Source organism: Myodes glareolus, chromosome 12, assembly GCF_982192425.1.
Source record: "Myodes glareolus chromosome 12, mMyoGla1.1, whole genome shotgun sequence".
In the NCBI taxonomy this organism is placed as follows: domain Eukaryota; kingdom Metazoa; phylum Chordata; class Mammalia; order Rodentia; family Cricetidae; genus Myodes; species Myodes glareolus.
In genome coordinates this window covers 14289612-14305316 of record NC_142037.1, presented here as the reverse complement: position 1 = coordinate 14305316, position 15705 = coordinate 14289612, and the positions used below count along the sequence as shown (strand labels likewise).

Below are 15705 nucleotides of genomic sequence, written 5' to 3'. Positions count from 1 at the left end.
CTTCCCCAATCTTATGCGCTTTGCTTTCACACTGCTGCCAAAGTGGTAATCTAAAATGCAAATTTCAGCTTCTCCATTTTACACCTGCCAAATGTTTTATTTTCACAAGATAAAATTCAGCATGAAAAAGCTCCACCCAAGCTAGTCTCTATTCAGTTGTCTTCCACCCTCCTGAAAGCACCACCATCCCCAGGACTACAGGTTTTAAAAGTCATTCCTGTCATGAGGACCCAAATACCTATTTCGCTCTGGAGTTATTTGTCAGAGAGTGGTAACGAGTCCCTCCTTTTATCTGGAGACAACAGATAGTAAGTGTTGAACTGCGTTAATTCAGGCTTTTAGAAACCACAGAAAAAAAAAGCCCCCAGTGCGAAGAAGGCACCACACTTAGGAGGAGGCAACAAATGCCACTGCTAAACTAACTGAGGTGCAAATGGATCTTAACTTGAGCTGTGAGCTGAAGAGAACCAAGAGAAGTTAGTCTTTTTACAACAGAAAAAGCAGAAGAGGGAAGGAAAGAAAGGGGGTTCTTACAGCTCAGATCCAGAGCGCTGGGACATACAGTGGCAGAAGCTCACAGTGCTCAGAAAGCAGGACACTAAAGACACTTGGCAAGGCTGAAGACAGATGCTGTCTTGCAACAACAGAGTGCCAAGGTATCAGAATGTCACTTTGCTTCACTCCAGACCCTCTCTACATTACTACATTGTTTTGACTCATAAGTTATCTTCTGAAGTTTCTAAAGCCATAAGTAGTTAAGTCAGACCATATCCTCCTGGGGTCTTCAGTCATCTGGCATAACTCCATTTTTCTATCATTTCAAAATTCCAAAATGAATACCTCCTGCCAGGAGAAGTGTGGAAGGCAGCTCAGGAACCCAAAGTCGGCTAAGACTTGAAGATAAGATAGTGTAGGCATACTGGGACTGGTGAGTTAATCTAATATTCTGGCTTATTTCTTGGTGATACCAATAGAAAGCAGGTCTTTTTAACCTCACAACCTTATCTCCTCAACCCCCCCCCCCCGCGCCATATACCAATACTACTGCCTAGGAAGTCAGGATTCCAGTATATGAATTCTTAGAGTGCTGTGAACACTAAGTCCACTGGAGGGCACAGGAAATTAAATGCAGCAACTGATTAAATTAGCCCACAGGTATTTTATCACAATAAAAGAGCTACTACATACAGTTTTGATATAAAAAGTTAGCAAGCATTTATACCCTATGGCCCCTAAAATGGCTAGAGACATCTTAATGTGGCAGACACTTGATGTGTCTGTCCCCCACTTAAAGAGGTACTACTGCTCAATCTAATACTCACCCCTGCAGAAAGACAAAGTATTTAAGAGAACTCTGTCCTATTGCAAAATGCAGAAAATAGAAGAATTTAAAAAAGTGGTAAGAGCAGGTGCCTATAAGATAGTTAATAGGTAAAGGCATCTGCCACCATTTCTCACCATCAGAGTTCAATCCCTGGGACCCACATGGTAGAAATGAGAACTGGCTTCCTCAGATTGTCCTTGGGCCTCCATATGCACACCCTTCACAAGCATATCATTTGTGCACACACAAAATGATAATTAAGTGTAATGAAAATTTAAACAGAAAGCTGGGTATGGTGGAGCATGCCTTCAATCCCAGCACTTGGAAGGCAGAGGCAGGAGGTCTCTGAGTTTAAGGCCAGCCTGCTCTACATAGGTATGCCAGGAAAACCAGGCCTACACAAAAGAAGCCTTGTCTCAAAAAGTCAAAAAGTAAAATTAAATTTAAAAATTAAACAGAAAGGAAAAAACAGTTTGTTAATCTGGAAGCAAAACCTCTGCTTCCAGCAATAATGGGGACAGATGGAAGAGGACAGCAACCCATGGGCCAAGTTCTACCACTGTCCACTGGTTCCAGGGAGCTTTCCAGGTCGTGATGTGGGGAAGTCAATCCCAAAAGCCCCAGCAAGTTTTCTGAGTTGTGGTTAAAATCTGTAGGTGAAATCCCAGGGTGCAGAGGGAGGGTTACAGAGAAAAGCAGTGCTAGAGCTTTCAAGAGGCCTCAAGAGAGAAGTACTGATTTATGCACATGTGGGAGAAAAGAGCCTAGAAAATGCATAGGTGTGACAATTCCCATAGCTCATACCAGGGTGTGCATGGCTTATGTTCCAAAACGCCAGGATATAAAGACCTAAAAGTTTAAAAAGGTTTTATTTTTTAATTTTAGTGTATGGGTGTTTTGCCTACACCTACACTTGTGTCTTCAGTACTGGGGCCAGAAAGGGGATCAGATCCCTTGGAACTGGAGGTATAGGTGGGTGTGAGCTGCCATGTGGGTGTTAGGAATTGAATCCAGGTCTTCTGAAAACGCAGCTGGTGCTCTTAACAACTGAGTCACCTCTCCAGCTCTGCTCTGATGCTTGTGAAAGCGAGCTTTACAGCTATCTTGAACATGGGAAACGTTTTCATAAGACAAGATGGCCCAGGAACAACAACAGGTCAGAAGGAATCTAAGCTCCTGGGGTTAGACCTGATACTCAGTAAGAGCCTGTTGTAGCTGGAGTGCAGTGCTGGCAGGAGAGAAACAAACAGTAGGCACTGGAGCTGGGATCAGAGACTAAAGGAGCTGAGACTGTGTGCAAAGTGTTCTTAACTACTGAGCCACCTCTCCAGCCCCAAACCCAAGGGATCTTGATAAATGTCCTCACAGGCATTGTCTCAGTAATGAGGACAAATTATTCTTACATTACAAACTGCTCTGACCTAGAAAAAGTTTAAGGAAAGTCCTAGCAGGTCAACCTAACTGTACAGTAACTTACCTGTGTGTGGTAGCAAAGCTGAGAGGTCCTATAGAGTCCTTCAGAGTCCTACACAGTCGTAGGACTCTACAGAATCTACAGAGTCCAACAGAATCCTAGAGTCCTACAGAGCCCTAATATAGTGGGTACTCTAAGCTCAAATACAACCCCGCCAGGGAGAAGATAGACAGCAGACAGCTCCCTACACCCCACACAAGATGGTAGGTTAGAGAACAAGATGTTAAAGCAACCATGAGATATCCTTGATAAAAGAAGGTAGAGGAAAATATGAACACAATGAAGGAGGAAACAAGGTACAGAAAATATTTAGACAACCTGTAGAAGTGAAAAATATATCATATATGAAAAACATCTAAAATGCAACCAATAGCTGATTAGAGATTACAGAAGATCAGTGGAATTCTTCATGCTCAAAATAGGTACCCGACAACAGAAAGTAACCACAGAAACACCTAGAATGAAACACACGGAAAAGCACCGAAAGAAGAAGTCACAGACCTTGTGAGGTAAATCAGAATGCAGAGTTTGGCGACACACAGAATACACTAGATTCCAAGCCAAGCTATAAAAGAGAATAATTACAATCAAATGAATCTGGGGGGAAACACCACATGTTTTATTAATTAGATTAACACTACAAACCCAGTCACCAGAATCTCAATAAATCCTATGCAAATGAAATATGAAGAAGGCTACATCAAGGTACAATATAATCAAACTGCTGAAAGCCATCAGCAGGAGGAGGACCAGGAGGACAGATATGACTGATGAACAATGCTAATAACAACTGCAAACTACTAACAAGATGCCGTTCTGGAGCCAGAATCCAACATGCGCACTGCGTATTAAAGTCTCCGCCATCTTCATCTCACCTGGTTATGGAAAAGCGCTTGATATCTGATACTTTAGTGGGATTCCTTGAACTTTCTGGTGATGAAAACAAGTTTACGACAGGTGCGTGGAAAATATATTTATAGTATGTGTCCAAATATTGGTGAATGTCACCAAGTTTAAGCCAAAGTGGCTTTGTAGAGCAACAGCTTTCCACACCTCTTTCTCACAAACAAAACAGGCCTAACACATCACTTTTAACTTCCAGGAGTCACGGCTTCCAAGTCAAAACAGTTACACTAGTCTGGCTTAACTATAGCAATTAACACTTGGCCATGTAAGAACTCTACATATATTTCAGTCGAAATCTGAATGTAAATCAGGAATGACCCCCATTTACATAAAAGAAACTAGGCCACAGGCCATAACTTGTTCAAAGTCACATAACTATGGTAAATCAGGATTTAACTAAAGAAATCTGACAACAAAGATCTGCTCTCTGTGATTTTTTTTAAAATGATTTTTATTGAGCTCTACATTTTTCTCTGCTCTCCTTCCTGCCTGGTCCCTCCCCTTCAACCATCTCCCAAGGTCCCCATGCTCAATTTACTCAGGTGATCTTATCTTTTCTACTTCCCATGTAGATTAGATCTATGTAAGTCTCTCTTAGGGTCCTCAAGGTTGTCTAAGTTCTCTGGGATTGTGGTTTGTAGGCTGGCTTTCTTTGCTTTATGTTTAAAAACCACTTATGAGTGAGTACATGTGATAACTGTCTTTCTGTATCTGGGTTACCTCACTCAAAATGTTTTCTAGCTTCATCCATTTGCCTGTAAATTTCAAGATGTTGTTTTTTCCTGCTGTGTAGTACTCCATTGTGTAAATGTACCACATTTTCTTAATCCATTCTTCAGTCAAGGGGCATTTAGGTTGTTTCCAGTTTCTGGCTATGACAAACAAAACTGCTATGAACATAGTTGAGCACATGTCCTTGTGGCAAGATTAAGCATCTTTGGATATATACCCAAAAGTGGTATTACTGGGTCTTAAGGAAGGTTGTTGCCTAATTTTCTGAGAAATCGCCACACTAACATCCAAAGGGGGTGTACCAGCTTGCATTCCCACCAGCAATGCAGAAATGTTCCCTTTTCCCCACAACCTCTCCAGCATAAGTTGTCATCAGTGTTTTTGATCTTGGCCATTCTTACAGGTATAAGACAGAATCTCAGAGTTGTTTTGATTTGCATTTCTCTGATGACTAAGGATGTTGAACATTTCCTTAAGTGTCTTTCAGCCATTTCAGATCCCCCTGTTGAGAGTTCTCTGTTTAGGTCTGTACCCCATTTTTTTAAATTGGATTATGTGTTCTTTTGCTGACCAATTTCTTGAGTTCTTTGTATATTTTGGAGATCAGACCTCTGTCTGATGTGGGGTTGGTGAAGATCTTTTCCCATTCTGTAGGCTATCGTTTTGTCTTGTTGGCCGTGTCCTTTGCTTTAGAGAAGTTTCTCAGTTTCAGGAGGTCCCATTTATTAATTGTTTCTCTCAGTGTCTGTGTTACTGTGGTTCTATTTAGGAAGTAGTCTCCTGTGCCAATGAGTTCAAGTGTACTTCTCACTTTCTCTTCTATGAGGTTGGTGTGACTGGAGATGGTAGAAATGAAACTCAAAGAGTTGTAGTGCGATGGAGATTTAAAAACCAATGTTCTAAGCTAAGTCCACTGGTATGTGTGACTTAGCATCTTCCTGGATTAATTGGAGGTCTTTCTTTAAGATAGAATCCTGTCAGGTGATCAGAAAAACTTCCAAACAAGTTCATCCTGCCTTATGATGTTGGACATTCACTATACACAAGGCAGGGTTACACACCAAACAAGTTTAATAGACAATACAGTTTACTGTTTTATTTACTTAGTTTTCATCCATCCTTGTGTAGAGTCAGGCAGATCCCTGCTCACTTGGCCAGCCAGCTCACCTCCATGTCCTAGTGAGCAATCCTGTCTCAAAAAACAAGGTGGACAGTGCCTGAGGAATGACACTAGACGTCCTCTTGTCTCCACATGTATGAACACATGTGTGCATACACACGAATGAACGAACACACGCACACACACCTGTGACTATATCCAAAGCTCAGGATCAGGGCGTGTATGAGGCCCTAGGGTTAACTCCCAGTACATCAGATGACAGCAACAGTATGTCTCATTCTTTTCCCTAGTGAAAGGCCAAGAGCAAAACATGAGCGACTTATACTAATCTTAATAAGAAAATGTATCAGTGGTTGGCTGTGAACCAACCAAGTCAAGGAAAGGCAAATATCTGTTCATAGATTTATTAAGTCTTACTATTTTCTGCATACGAGTGCTTTGTATGTATGTATGTATGTATGTACATGTATCATGTGCATGCCTGGTGCCTACAGAAACCAAAAGAGGCCATCAGATTCCCCTGAAAATGAGTAAGAGACGGTTGTGAGCTGCCCTGTGTACACTAGGAACTGAACCTGGGTCCTTTGTTTTTAACTACTGAGCCATCTCTTCAGTCCCATTCATTAATTGATGGACATTATGTTTGTCTTACTTAGGGCCAAGTATACAACAAGGGCTCATTTCAACAGTGGATGGCCAACTATCCAGGGGTCTAGCAGGTGTTACTAAACACGATTGGGAAGTCACATTTTCTGTCTTTAGGGTGTGGTACCCAAGTGGTTTACTCTGAAGTTAACTCTTTTCAAAGGTTATCTTTTCAATCAAAACAAAGGCTTTGTTTTCCAAGTCATAAAAGTAGAGGAAAGTTAAATATACTGGATATTAAAATGTACATTTTGGGGGGCAGGATAGTTTAGTTGGTAAAATGCTTGCCTGAAGTGCAAACACAAGGATTTGAGTTCAGATGCCTGTGCCCATAAACAAAGAGGAACATAGTAGCATATGCCTGTAATCCCAGCACTGGGGAGGAAGAGACAGGAAGATCCCTGGGTCTTACTGCCTAGCTAGTCTAGCCGGAAAGTACTGGATAAGTGAGAAACCTTGTCTCAAAAAATAAGGAACAGTAACACGTGGCTGCTAGGACAGTGGGTCCTTTCTCTTCTGGGAGTGCGACCACTAGGAGGTTGACCATGCTTCAGTGGAGGGCCTTTACCCATGTGCTTAGGGGAGGCACTAATAGGATCTGAAGTTGGGAAAAGGGTATCTGGAAGGCGTTGGAATGTAGAGAAGATGAATTGACCAAAATACAGTGTATATAATATATGAAATTCTCAAAGAATAAAATTATTATGTAAAAATTAGGTACTATGGAATATTCCTTTAAACTGTGTTAATTTATGTCACTACTATTGGTTAAAGAAGCTGACTGGTCAATAGCTGAAAAGATGTCAGGCAGGAAAGCAATACTAGGAGAGTGCTGGGAGGAAGGAGGGCAGAGTCTAGAGTTGCCAGTTAGATGCAGAAGGAGCAGGAAATGGACATGCTGCCATGTGGCAGAGTGTAAATAAGAAATATAGGTTAACTTAAAATGTAAGAGTTAGTTAGTAACAAGCCTGAGCTATTAGTCAAGCATTTATAATTTATATTAAGTCTCTGAGCCAGTTATTTGGGAAGTGGTGAGACAGAAACTTCTGCCTAAAATTTGGTATTGAGCAATTCAGAAAGATAACATGGGTGGCTGTCCTACACACACACACACACACACACACACACACACACACACGCAGGTTTTACTGAAGAAGTATGAAGGAAAACCAGTGGGCCTAGCTGAAAGCAATTCTATGAGAATAATGGATTCTGTCAATAAATGTGAAGTGAAAGTTGGCCACTTTTAATAGGTAAGACACAATGCTGGGACTCATCTAACTACTCCCATCCTGAGACTGAAACCTGTTTCAGTTCTGCTGTCAGTGCACGGAAGTCACTGTGCAGCACATTCCACAGACAGGGCTCAGAAACCTCAGGCGTTAGCAGAGTTCATCTAGTTCTCTGTCCTGTGTAACGTGCCAAGGGTGAGCTTGTATCAATATATGAAAAAATGGTTCAAGAAACAGCAAAGGGAGAAATGGAATTCAGATGCCTACTTGCAAAGCAGGAAGAATGACATCAAGCACATAAGAGCTTGCTTACAAGTATTCAGAAATGTCGTCTGCCATTCCGCTGCAATTTACATTTCTCTGGGATTCTCAGGTATCTCTGGGATACAGAAGTAACAATAAATAAAATGTAATTTCTGAAGGTTGGCCTTTGGTTACTTAACAGAGCTAATCTGAATATAGAAGAATAGCAATGATAAAGATATCTCAATGCACCTTAAGACTTCAGGATAAACATTAATGAATATGTAGTTTATTCTTCTTGGCAATCTGATAGAAATGGAAAGTAGTACATAAAAGAGAAATTTGCTGCTGCCATTGTATTGTTTCTTCTGTTTGTCCAAAGTTCTCTGACATAGTCAATACCAGCTTTTTCCTACCTTAAATTTCACTTGTCTCCTAATTTTGTCATATTAGAAACATCTATATGTGTTTTTCATCCCAAAAGGCCATTTATTTATCAGTGATTTAACTTTTTTCTGTGGGTACAATTCCCTTTAAAGATGTGATACTAAAAGAGAAGTGGGGGCTGGAGCGATGGCTCAGGGGTTAAGAGCGCTGGCTGCTCTTCCAGAGGACTGGGCTTGAGACCCAGCACCCACATAGTGGGTCACCCCATCAGCAACTTCAGGTCTAGGAGGAATCTGATGCCCTCTTCTGACTTCTATGGGCACCAAGCACGGATACGATTCAGAGACATACCTGCAGGCAGAATACTCACTCACACATGAAATGAGTAAATCTAATAAAAATATTTTTTTAAAGTAGAAATGTAGGTTACATAAAATAATTACATTCTGTCCCTTCTTCTGCCTTTTTAGGAATGTACCATGACAAAAAAAAGCCAGGACCGTCTGACTCTACCTTTCATCAGTGTTGTTGCTTGTCCTTGATGACAGGTTTAAACTCTATCCTGCTCAGGGAAAGATAAAGGCCTTAGATTTGATTTCCCACCCCAGGCTTTTAGCACTACTTTCAACCTCTTCTGTCAGCAATCTCCGCCTCAGGATTCCTGTGAAATCTTCGCTCCCTCCCTTCACGCCTCTGCCTCCCCTTAATAACTATCACTTTCAGAGGATGCCTTGGCCAGCACATCCACTCTTTTCTTGTTCTCTACAAAAAGGGATCAGCTGTAGGGTTCCAGACATAAAAGGCCTCAGCCAAACACAAAACACAGGCATTGATAGAGAAATAAAAGATCCAGGAAATCAACTCTGGAAGAGGAAAGAGCACAGAGTGTCTTTTATAATAAAACAGGGCATGAAGAAAGAGGAAGGGCTTGGCAGAGGACAAAGATCCATCCTCAACATTTACATAAAGCACTGGTATAACATGCACGATTACATTCAAGCCACACAGAAACAAGGTGAACCCAGTAATCCAATAAATGATAAAACAAGATTTTTTTAAAAAACTAATAGCAAAGACTAATAGAAGTCTTGAATGGGCTGTGATCGGGGAGTGCCAGGTCCAACCGCATCCTGCCTTGCTTCATTGACTTCCAAAGCACTGGAAACAGACTCAGCCTGGGATGGGTCTATAAATGTGTGCCCATGGATGGCTTCTTTCTAATCTGAACTATTTGGGAAGGGTGACTGGGGAAAACTCTTCAGCACTTTCTCAGAAATAGGCATATTAATATTAATAATATTACTATTATAGGTGGTCTCTAAACCCTTTACAATCCTGTTTTGGAGATAGAAACTGAATAAGAAAAAGTGCCTGGAACCCCCTTGGACTCTTAAATTTTCTCATGATACCTACTGCGCCACATAAAGGATTACTATTCATACTTGGATAGGTTACGTTTATGCTAAATTAATAAATACATATTTGAGGGAAAGTCTCCAGTTTTTAAAATCCTATTTTGTCAGGAATCTAATGTCCCCTTCAATTTAACATCCCCCGAAGATAGCAGACCTGACAGTGTAAATGGCTGAGAACTCTAGCACTGTGAGTAGCGCCAGAAGGGTGAGGGACCTGTGGCTGGCAGCTGTTTCTGGAAACCACACAGTCACAGGGAAAAAAGGGGCCAATTAAGCAATTTGCTCAGTGAATAAAAATTCTACACTCTCCAGTGTACACTGTACACACATCAACGCCACGAAATAGCAGTTACACTATTTTAAGCTCATGGAACATCCTAGCTCCAGATGTCTTCCCACCAGCGGGGGACTAAATTCTTTGGTCACTTTCTTGCCAATATTCTTTACAAATATTTTGTCACCTCTGATGAGGCCAAGGCCAACAAGACACTTGGAGCACACAATTCTGCAGAGGTAACATTATTAATCTTGGTTGGGTGAACGGCTTCTTGAGGTCCATGTACAGCTAGTTAGCAGTTACCTAGTCCTGTGTGCCCAAGCACCATTCTCACGTGTCAGATAATTCTCAAAACAAGTAGCTTAGAAGTGACAGTGGGAACAAGGGAGCTCACCGAGCCTTTACTCAGCGCTGACCAGTTTTTATCTACAGTGTCCACATGCAGTTATAAAAACATCTAAAGACATGATAAACTGAAATAAATGTCCTACAGCTAGTCCCCCCATCTATATACACGTCCTATCTACAGAAGACAAATGCTCTTTCCTGTTTGGTTGGCAGATGCCCAAGTGGTTCAAATATTGTCTGTGAATAAAGTTCAGAAGAACCTTTCTTTTGTTGGACAGAGCTAGCTCATTCTCTGTAATGCCAAGAAAAAGTGGGTTAAAATAGGCCACAGAAATGTAAATGGCCAACAGACAGACATTACTACCATACTAAAGATGTCCTTGTTGAATTTTTTCTTTTAAAAACCTTTCATTACCACCATTCATTTTCCCAAGGGTAAATAAGGGAGCAAACAACGGCAAAGGCCAAGAGCTGGACAGTATTGTTAAGCTCCATTATTTGAAGAAAGGATGAGGCCAACATACTGGGGATGAACTCTCCAAAGGTGTGAAAATTATTATAACACACAGAAGCTCGGGAAACCATTCAAGTAAAGTTACACGGGACTTTGCGACGTGGAAACTTAACAGGACACCGGGAAGATTGCCTTTGTTTTTTCACTCTAGATTGTAAGATGAACACCCACAGGGCTGCATGCTGTAAAGAGCGGATCAGAAAACACTAAAATGAAAATAAAAGAGTTGTTTTTCTATGCTGATTACAACAAGTAATTTATAAGCCATAATTGGTCAAATAATAATTGCTTTAGGAAAGAAAACTGGAGAGGCCTAAGTCCACATGACCTCCAGGTTTTTGTCGGTCTTCACCACTGCCCAACTGATTAATAACATAACATACGATGCTCTGTTTGCTCTCCTCCAACAGGCACTACCCACACCTAACTGATACAGCACCTTTAGTGCCCTGCGACTCTTAGAATAAAGTCCAAAGTCAGTGCCACTCAGCCGCTCACACGCCTTCCACCTCCGGGGTGGTCAAATCCAAACCCATACTGGATGTCTGAACCCCAGAGGTGTAGGCTACTTCTTCCCCTGCTGTGCAGCTTCACACCTGTGTGTCCTTGGGCCTCATGCTGGCCCCAAATGGGAGGAAGTCCTTTCCCTAACACCCTGGCTTCCTCCACCTGACTAAAGTCAACCTCTGGACTCAGATGAGGCTTTCCAGTGTTCCCTCCTGATTAGAGAGAAGCTTGCTGCACCACCTTCTAGCTGAGTGACCTTGGTCAAGTTCATTAGCCACTTCCTCAAATGCTGAAAGTCAACAGCAACTTGCCATCACAGTGAAATGACGACTGTCACAATTGCTTTGTGAACAATAAGGCATCGAAGCGTGTAAGCATAATCCAGGCCAAGCTAAGGGTAAGATGGGGCTAAGCTAACCGTGAGATGGGGCTTCTAGTTTCCAGTTCCCCTTTGGAGGATGCTCTGCATTCTCATCCTTTCTGAGAGCCCTGGTGAATGTCTGGATCATTAAAAAGAGAGATGGGAAGCCTCTGAAAGACAGGTTGTCCTAATAATGTGCACAGGAACACGACACTCACAGATTCACTAAGTAAATATGCAAATAAATGAATGAAAGCAAGGGCTCCTTGTTCTCGGTGAGCTTATAATCAAGGGGTGACATAACAGAGTCTAGTACCAAATACCTTTATTGTCATCAAGAGTAGCAAGAAATTCTGCTATGCTAATCTTACCTGATTTGGTATGTGCTGAATTTGCCATTTTAGTAACTTGCACTTAATGTATGCATGCTTTGGCATTATCAAAATCACTGGTGCAATTCAATACCAATAACAAGTCACTGAATACCTATCACGCTAGGTTTTATGACTACAAAGATAAAGGTTGTGGACTCTGCCCAGAAGTCACTAAATACATTGAAAGGAAGCTAAGCCATCAATACACATTATTAATACGTTAGAATAAAGTAAAATATATGGAGGGCCTAAAGATCAGAAAGGACATTTGAATTAGGGCACTGAATCACGTACAGTTAATACTGTACGTTACACATTATTGATGGACAACAACCTCTATTATTATACATCGTATGTGATCATATTATTAATTATATATTACATGAATATACACTGCATGCTAAGGCAGATATTTCTGGATTGCCTTTCTCCTTACTGTGATTTTAAAGCTACCCGTGTTGTCTAAACACTGTTCAGACCTTTCCAACAGTCCCATTTAACGGATGAGAAAACAATCGAGGCATAGGTGTTGCAATTTTTCCAGGTTAAGAAGCAGAAATAAAAACATATAAACAGGACCTAACAGATACACAAGCATTCCACATGGAAGGCATGGACCCACATCCCAAAGCCATTTCCTGCCGTTCTTTCCTCTTCTGCCAACAAACCCAGGGGAATAACACACCCTTGCTCTCCTTTCCCGCCAGGGCTTTTTTCTTCCCGGGTCTCTGAACTGTTGATTCTCAAGCAGACACTCTCAACCTTCCCACTCACTCCAGGACATGCTGTTTAAATCACGAGCGCTTCAGGAGACATGAGACCCAATCAGATACCCAGGTGGACACTGGTAGGGTCAAGAAAGTAAAGCTACCGGATTGGGGATCCGCTGCTGGATCCCCTCCAGAGGATGGCAGCAGCATTCGGCTCACCCAGGAGGCGCCATCCCCGGCGGGATCCTCTCCTCCTGACCCCCCACCCCCTTGGCAGCTTGGGCGCTGCCATCTGCTCTTTTACCCTTCACCTGCCGACGCACCCCGCACAATCTGCATCTTCACCCGACCAGAGGGAGGCAGATATCGCGGGGCAACGGAGCCCTTAACCCGGTCCAGCGCGCGCAGTAGCCGGCCCGCCCCTAGCCAGCCACTTACGGTTCCAGTACACCGGGTAGCACTCTCCTTGAGTGACGTCCACCTCGTAGAGGCCTCCGCGCACGCACACCGGCTCGACGGTCACCAGCTCCTCCATCTCGGGCTCGGGCCCCGCTGCCCGCGGGCAGAAGCCGCAGGCGCGGTCCTCGTCGTCTTCCTCCCCGGAGCTGGAGGCCGGGCCACACACCGGGTCTCCATCGCGGCCCTCCGCCCGGGTACGGGCGCCCGTGGTCTGCAGCAGGGTCCGGAAGGCGAGCTCGATGCGCAGAGAGTCGTAGCCTATGAAGGGCTTCCAGGTCTTCTTGTCCTCCTTGTAGAACCAGCGAACCTCCTCCGGGCCCAGCTCCGTCACTACCTCGTAGCGGTGCCGGGCTGCGGCGTTGCCGGGCCGGGCGCGCTTCCTGTCCCCGGGGCCCCCTCCCGCCGCCCCGCCGCCCCCCGAGTTCGGGGCGACCAGCGGCGGCGGAGGCGAAGACGAGCTGCCGCCGCCCGCGCTCTCGCCCTCGCTGTAGTAGCGCAGCGACGAGCCCGACTCGGCCGAGCTGAAGTCGTAGTTCTCGTCGCTGAGGCACGAGTCCAGGGCAAGGTGGGTCAGGTCGTCTGTGCCCGGCGCCAGGTGCAGCGACTCGGCGTGCAGCAGCGCCAGCGGCACTCCGTCTCCCGGCTGGTGCTCGAAGCAGCAGCCGCCGCCGCCGAACGAGTCCGCCGCGTCCGAGCCCAGCTCCCAGGCGCCGCCGCCGCGGCCGTTACGCTCGGGGCTCCGCGGGGCGCCGCGGCCCGGGTAGTTCATGCCGGCGGCGCTTCCGCCACACGCGCATCCGACGCCGCCGCCCTCTCCGCCCGGACTTTATAATCTTTCGAATCCCCGAGCAGGGCAGCAGCTGCGGCCGAGGCGACTCCGCCTCCCCGCAGGGCCCCCGGCCGCCGCAGCGCCGTTCCGAGGCCCGCCCCATTGTTACGCACACTTGAGTGGGCGGGCCCCGAGCGAGGCCCCGCCCCCGGCCGCGCGCGCCTCCCCGGAAGGCCCGAAGCCGCTCGGTTAGCGCGCGCGGCGGTGTCTCCGCCCGAAGTGGGGGTCGTGTGGGGTCACCGCCGTCTCGTCCTTGGTGCAGCACCTCGCTCCCGGCGCCGTGGCTTTCCCCCTTGCTCCCACGCCCTCGGATGCCAGCTGGAATGAGGCTTCCTCCCACTCATCTTTACACATTCGGGTCATGAGCCCAGAGGCTGATTCAGCTGAATCCCCCGGAGGGGCCCTGGAAGTTGCTCGCTCACGTTCCGGGATTTAGGCCCGCTTTCTGCCTCCGAAGGACCTGCTCGGTCACCTGGCCTGGCCCTTTCCCAATCTTCAGCCTGTGCGTAGGAAGGCGCCCCACCCTATCCCTGCAGCTCTCCTGGACAGCACTACTCCCACTTAGGAAACGGAGTCCCAGCCTCCCAACGCCAGCTCTTGCTTAGGATTGCTTAGCCCCTTGTACTTACATTTCCTGTTCTTTCCATATTGCAGGAGGCCTTGGATGGAAACCAAGTCTCTATGTCTCAGTCTTTTCCCACAGTCAGTGCACATTCGAGGGTCTGGGTTATAGCAATGGCAATGCCAACCAGGTGTGCGTGTATGTGTGTGGGTGTGTGATAGGTTAGTATGTTTGTGTGTGTGTGTGTATGTTAGGTTAGTATGTTTGTGTGTGTGTATGATAGGTTAGTGTGTGTGTATGGTAGGTTAGTATGATTGTGTGTGTGTATGATAGGTTAGTAGATTGAAAGAAAAAAAACCAGCAGAAGTCGAGGCTCAGCTTTGCCACCCTCAAGCAAGTCACTTAATCTTGATCTGCTTGTCTTATTCGTAGGTATAATCAGGAGATCATTGGGCAGGATGGTTTCTGGTAATGCTGAGTAGTGATTCTATGATCTTTAAGCCTTCCCAGGGTTAGTTTTGTCTTTATTTGTTTTTAGAGTGCCTAAAACTTACATCCTGGGAGCAGGGAAATACTGAGGCTCCCGTTAGATTTCTGAGACAACTTAAAAAGGCAGAAGGCAGATAGAGACTAGAATCTGACCTCAACAGACTGAACATTTACATGGAAGGACAAACACTCTCCTGAGGGAAGGGGTATCTTGAAAGGGGTTAGGCTAGCTGGAGCCCTTTACATAGGCAGGTGGGAGGCTTGGGAATGAGGAAGTTCTTGCAACTGTAGGGGACTTGTGTGGGTCTGTGATCTGTCTTTCCTGGAATTGTCTGTTTTAGGCAAGCAAATATCTTGGAGGATAGGCTGCCCCAGCAGACATTCTCTGGGTTGTGACTGACAGGAGGTTGGTCAGGGTCAGCAGTAATTTCGGAGGAGTCCTGTTTTATAGTTGAGACACTCTATCACCTCACACCATTCTTTTAATTGAAAACTATTTATTTTATAAGCCCCTCCTATGTTGAGAATCCCTGGGAAACAATCTCCAACCTTGTCTTAATTCAAGAATAGACCTTGTGGAATCAGGTCAGTGGGGCACGTTGTCTGGCTCTTAGGATGGAACCTGTCAGAGATAATTCGAAGTCATTATTTAAGCCAGGATTGTCTCTGTTGTGCACAATGCTTCTGTAGGGAGCTGTAAGAAGGCCCTGCTCTCTATGGGCACATAGGGAGTGATACTGTGGCTCGTGGTTAGTGAGGAACGTGGGCTGGATTTTCTATTATAATGTGTGCATTTG

At 44.9% G+C, this 15705-nt stretch overlaps 1 protein-coding gene across 8 annotated transcripts in view; it reads right to left on the bottom strand.

Annotated features, from left to right (window-relative positions):
• The window catches only part of Ddhd1 (DDHD domain containing 1), a 73037-nt gene extending 59171 nt beyond the window's left edge, over nucleotides 1-13866 (bottom strand). For 3 of the 8 annotated variants that reach the window (XM_085698474.2, XM_085698477.2, XM_085698476.2), the window contains exon 1: nucleotides 13008-13866. In XM_085698474.2, coding sequence (XP_085554600.1) covers nucleotides 13008-13797 — 790 coding nt within the window. In that variant the 5' untranslated portion in view covers nucleotides 13798-13866. The remainder of the gene's footprint in view (nucleotides 1-13007) is intronic. The other 5 variants (XM_048430033.3, XM_085698480.2, XM_085698478.2 and 2 more) reach the window with 3 other exon arrangements.
• Between the last annotated feature and the right edge of the window lie 1839 nt (nucleotides 13867-15705).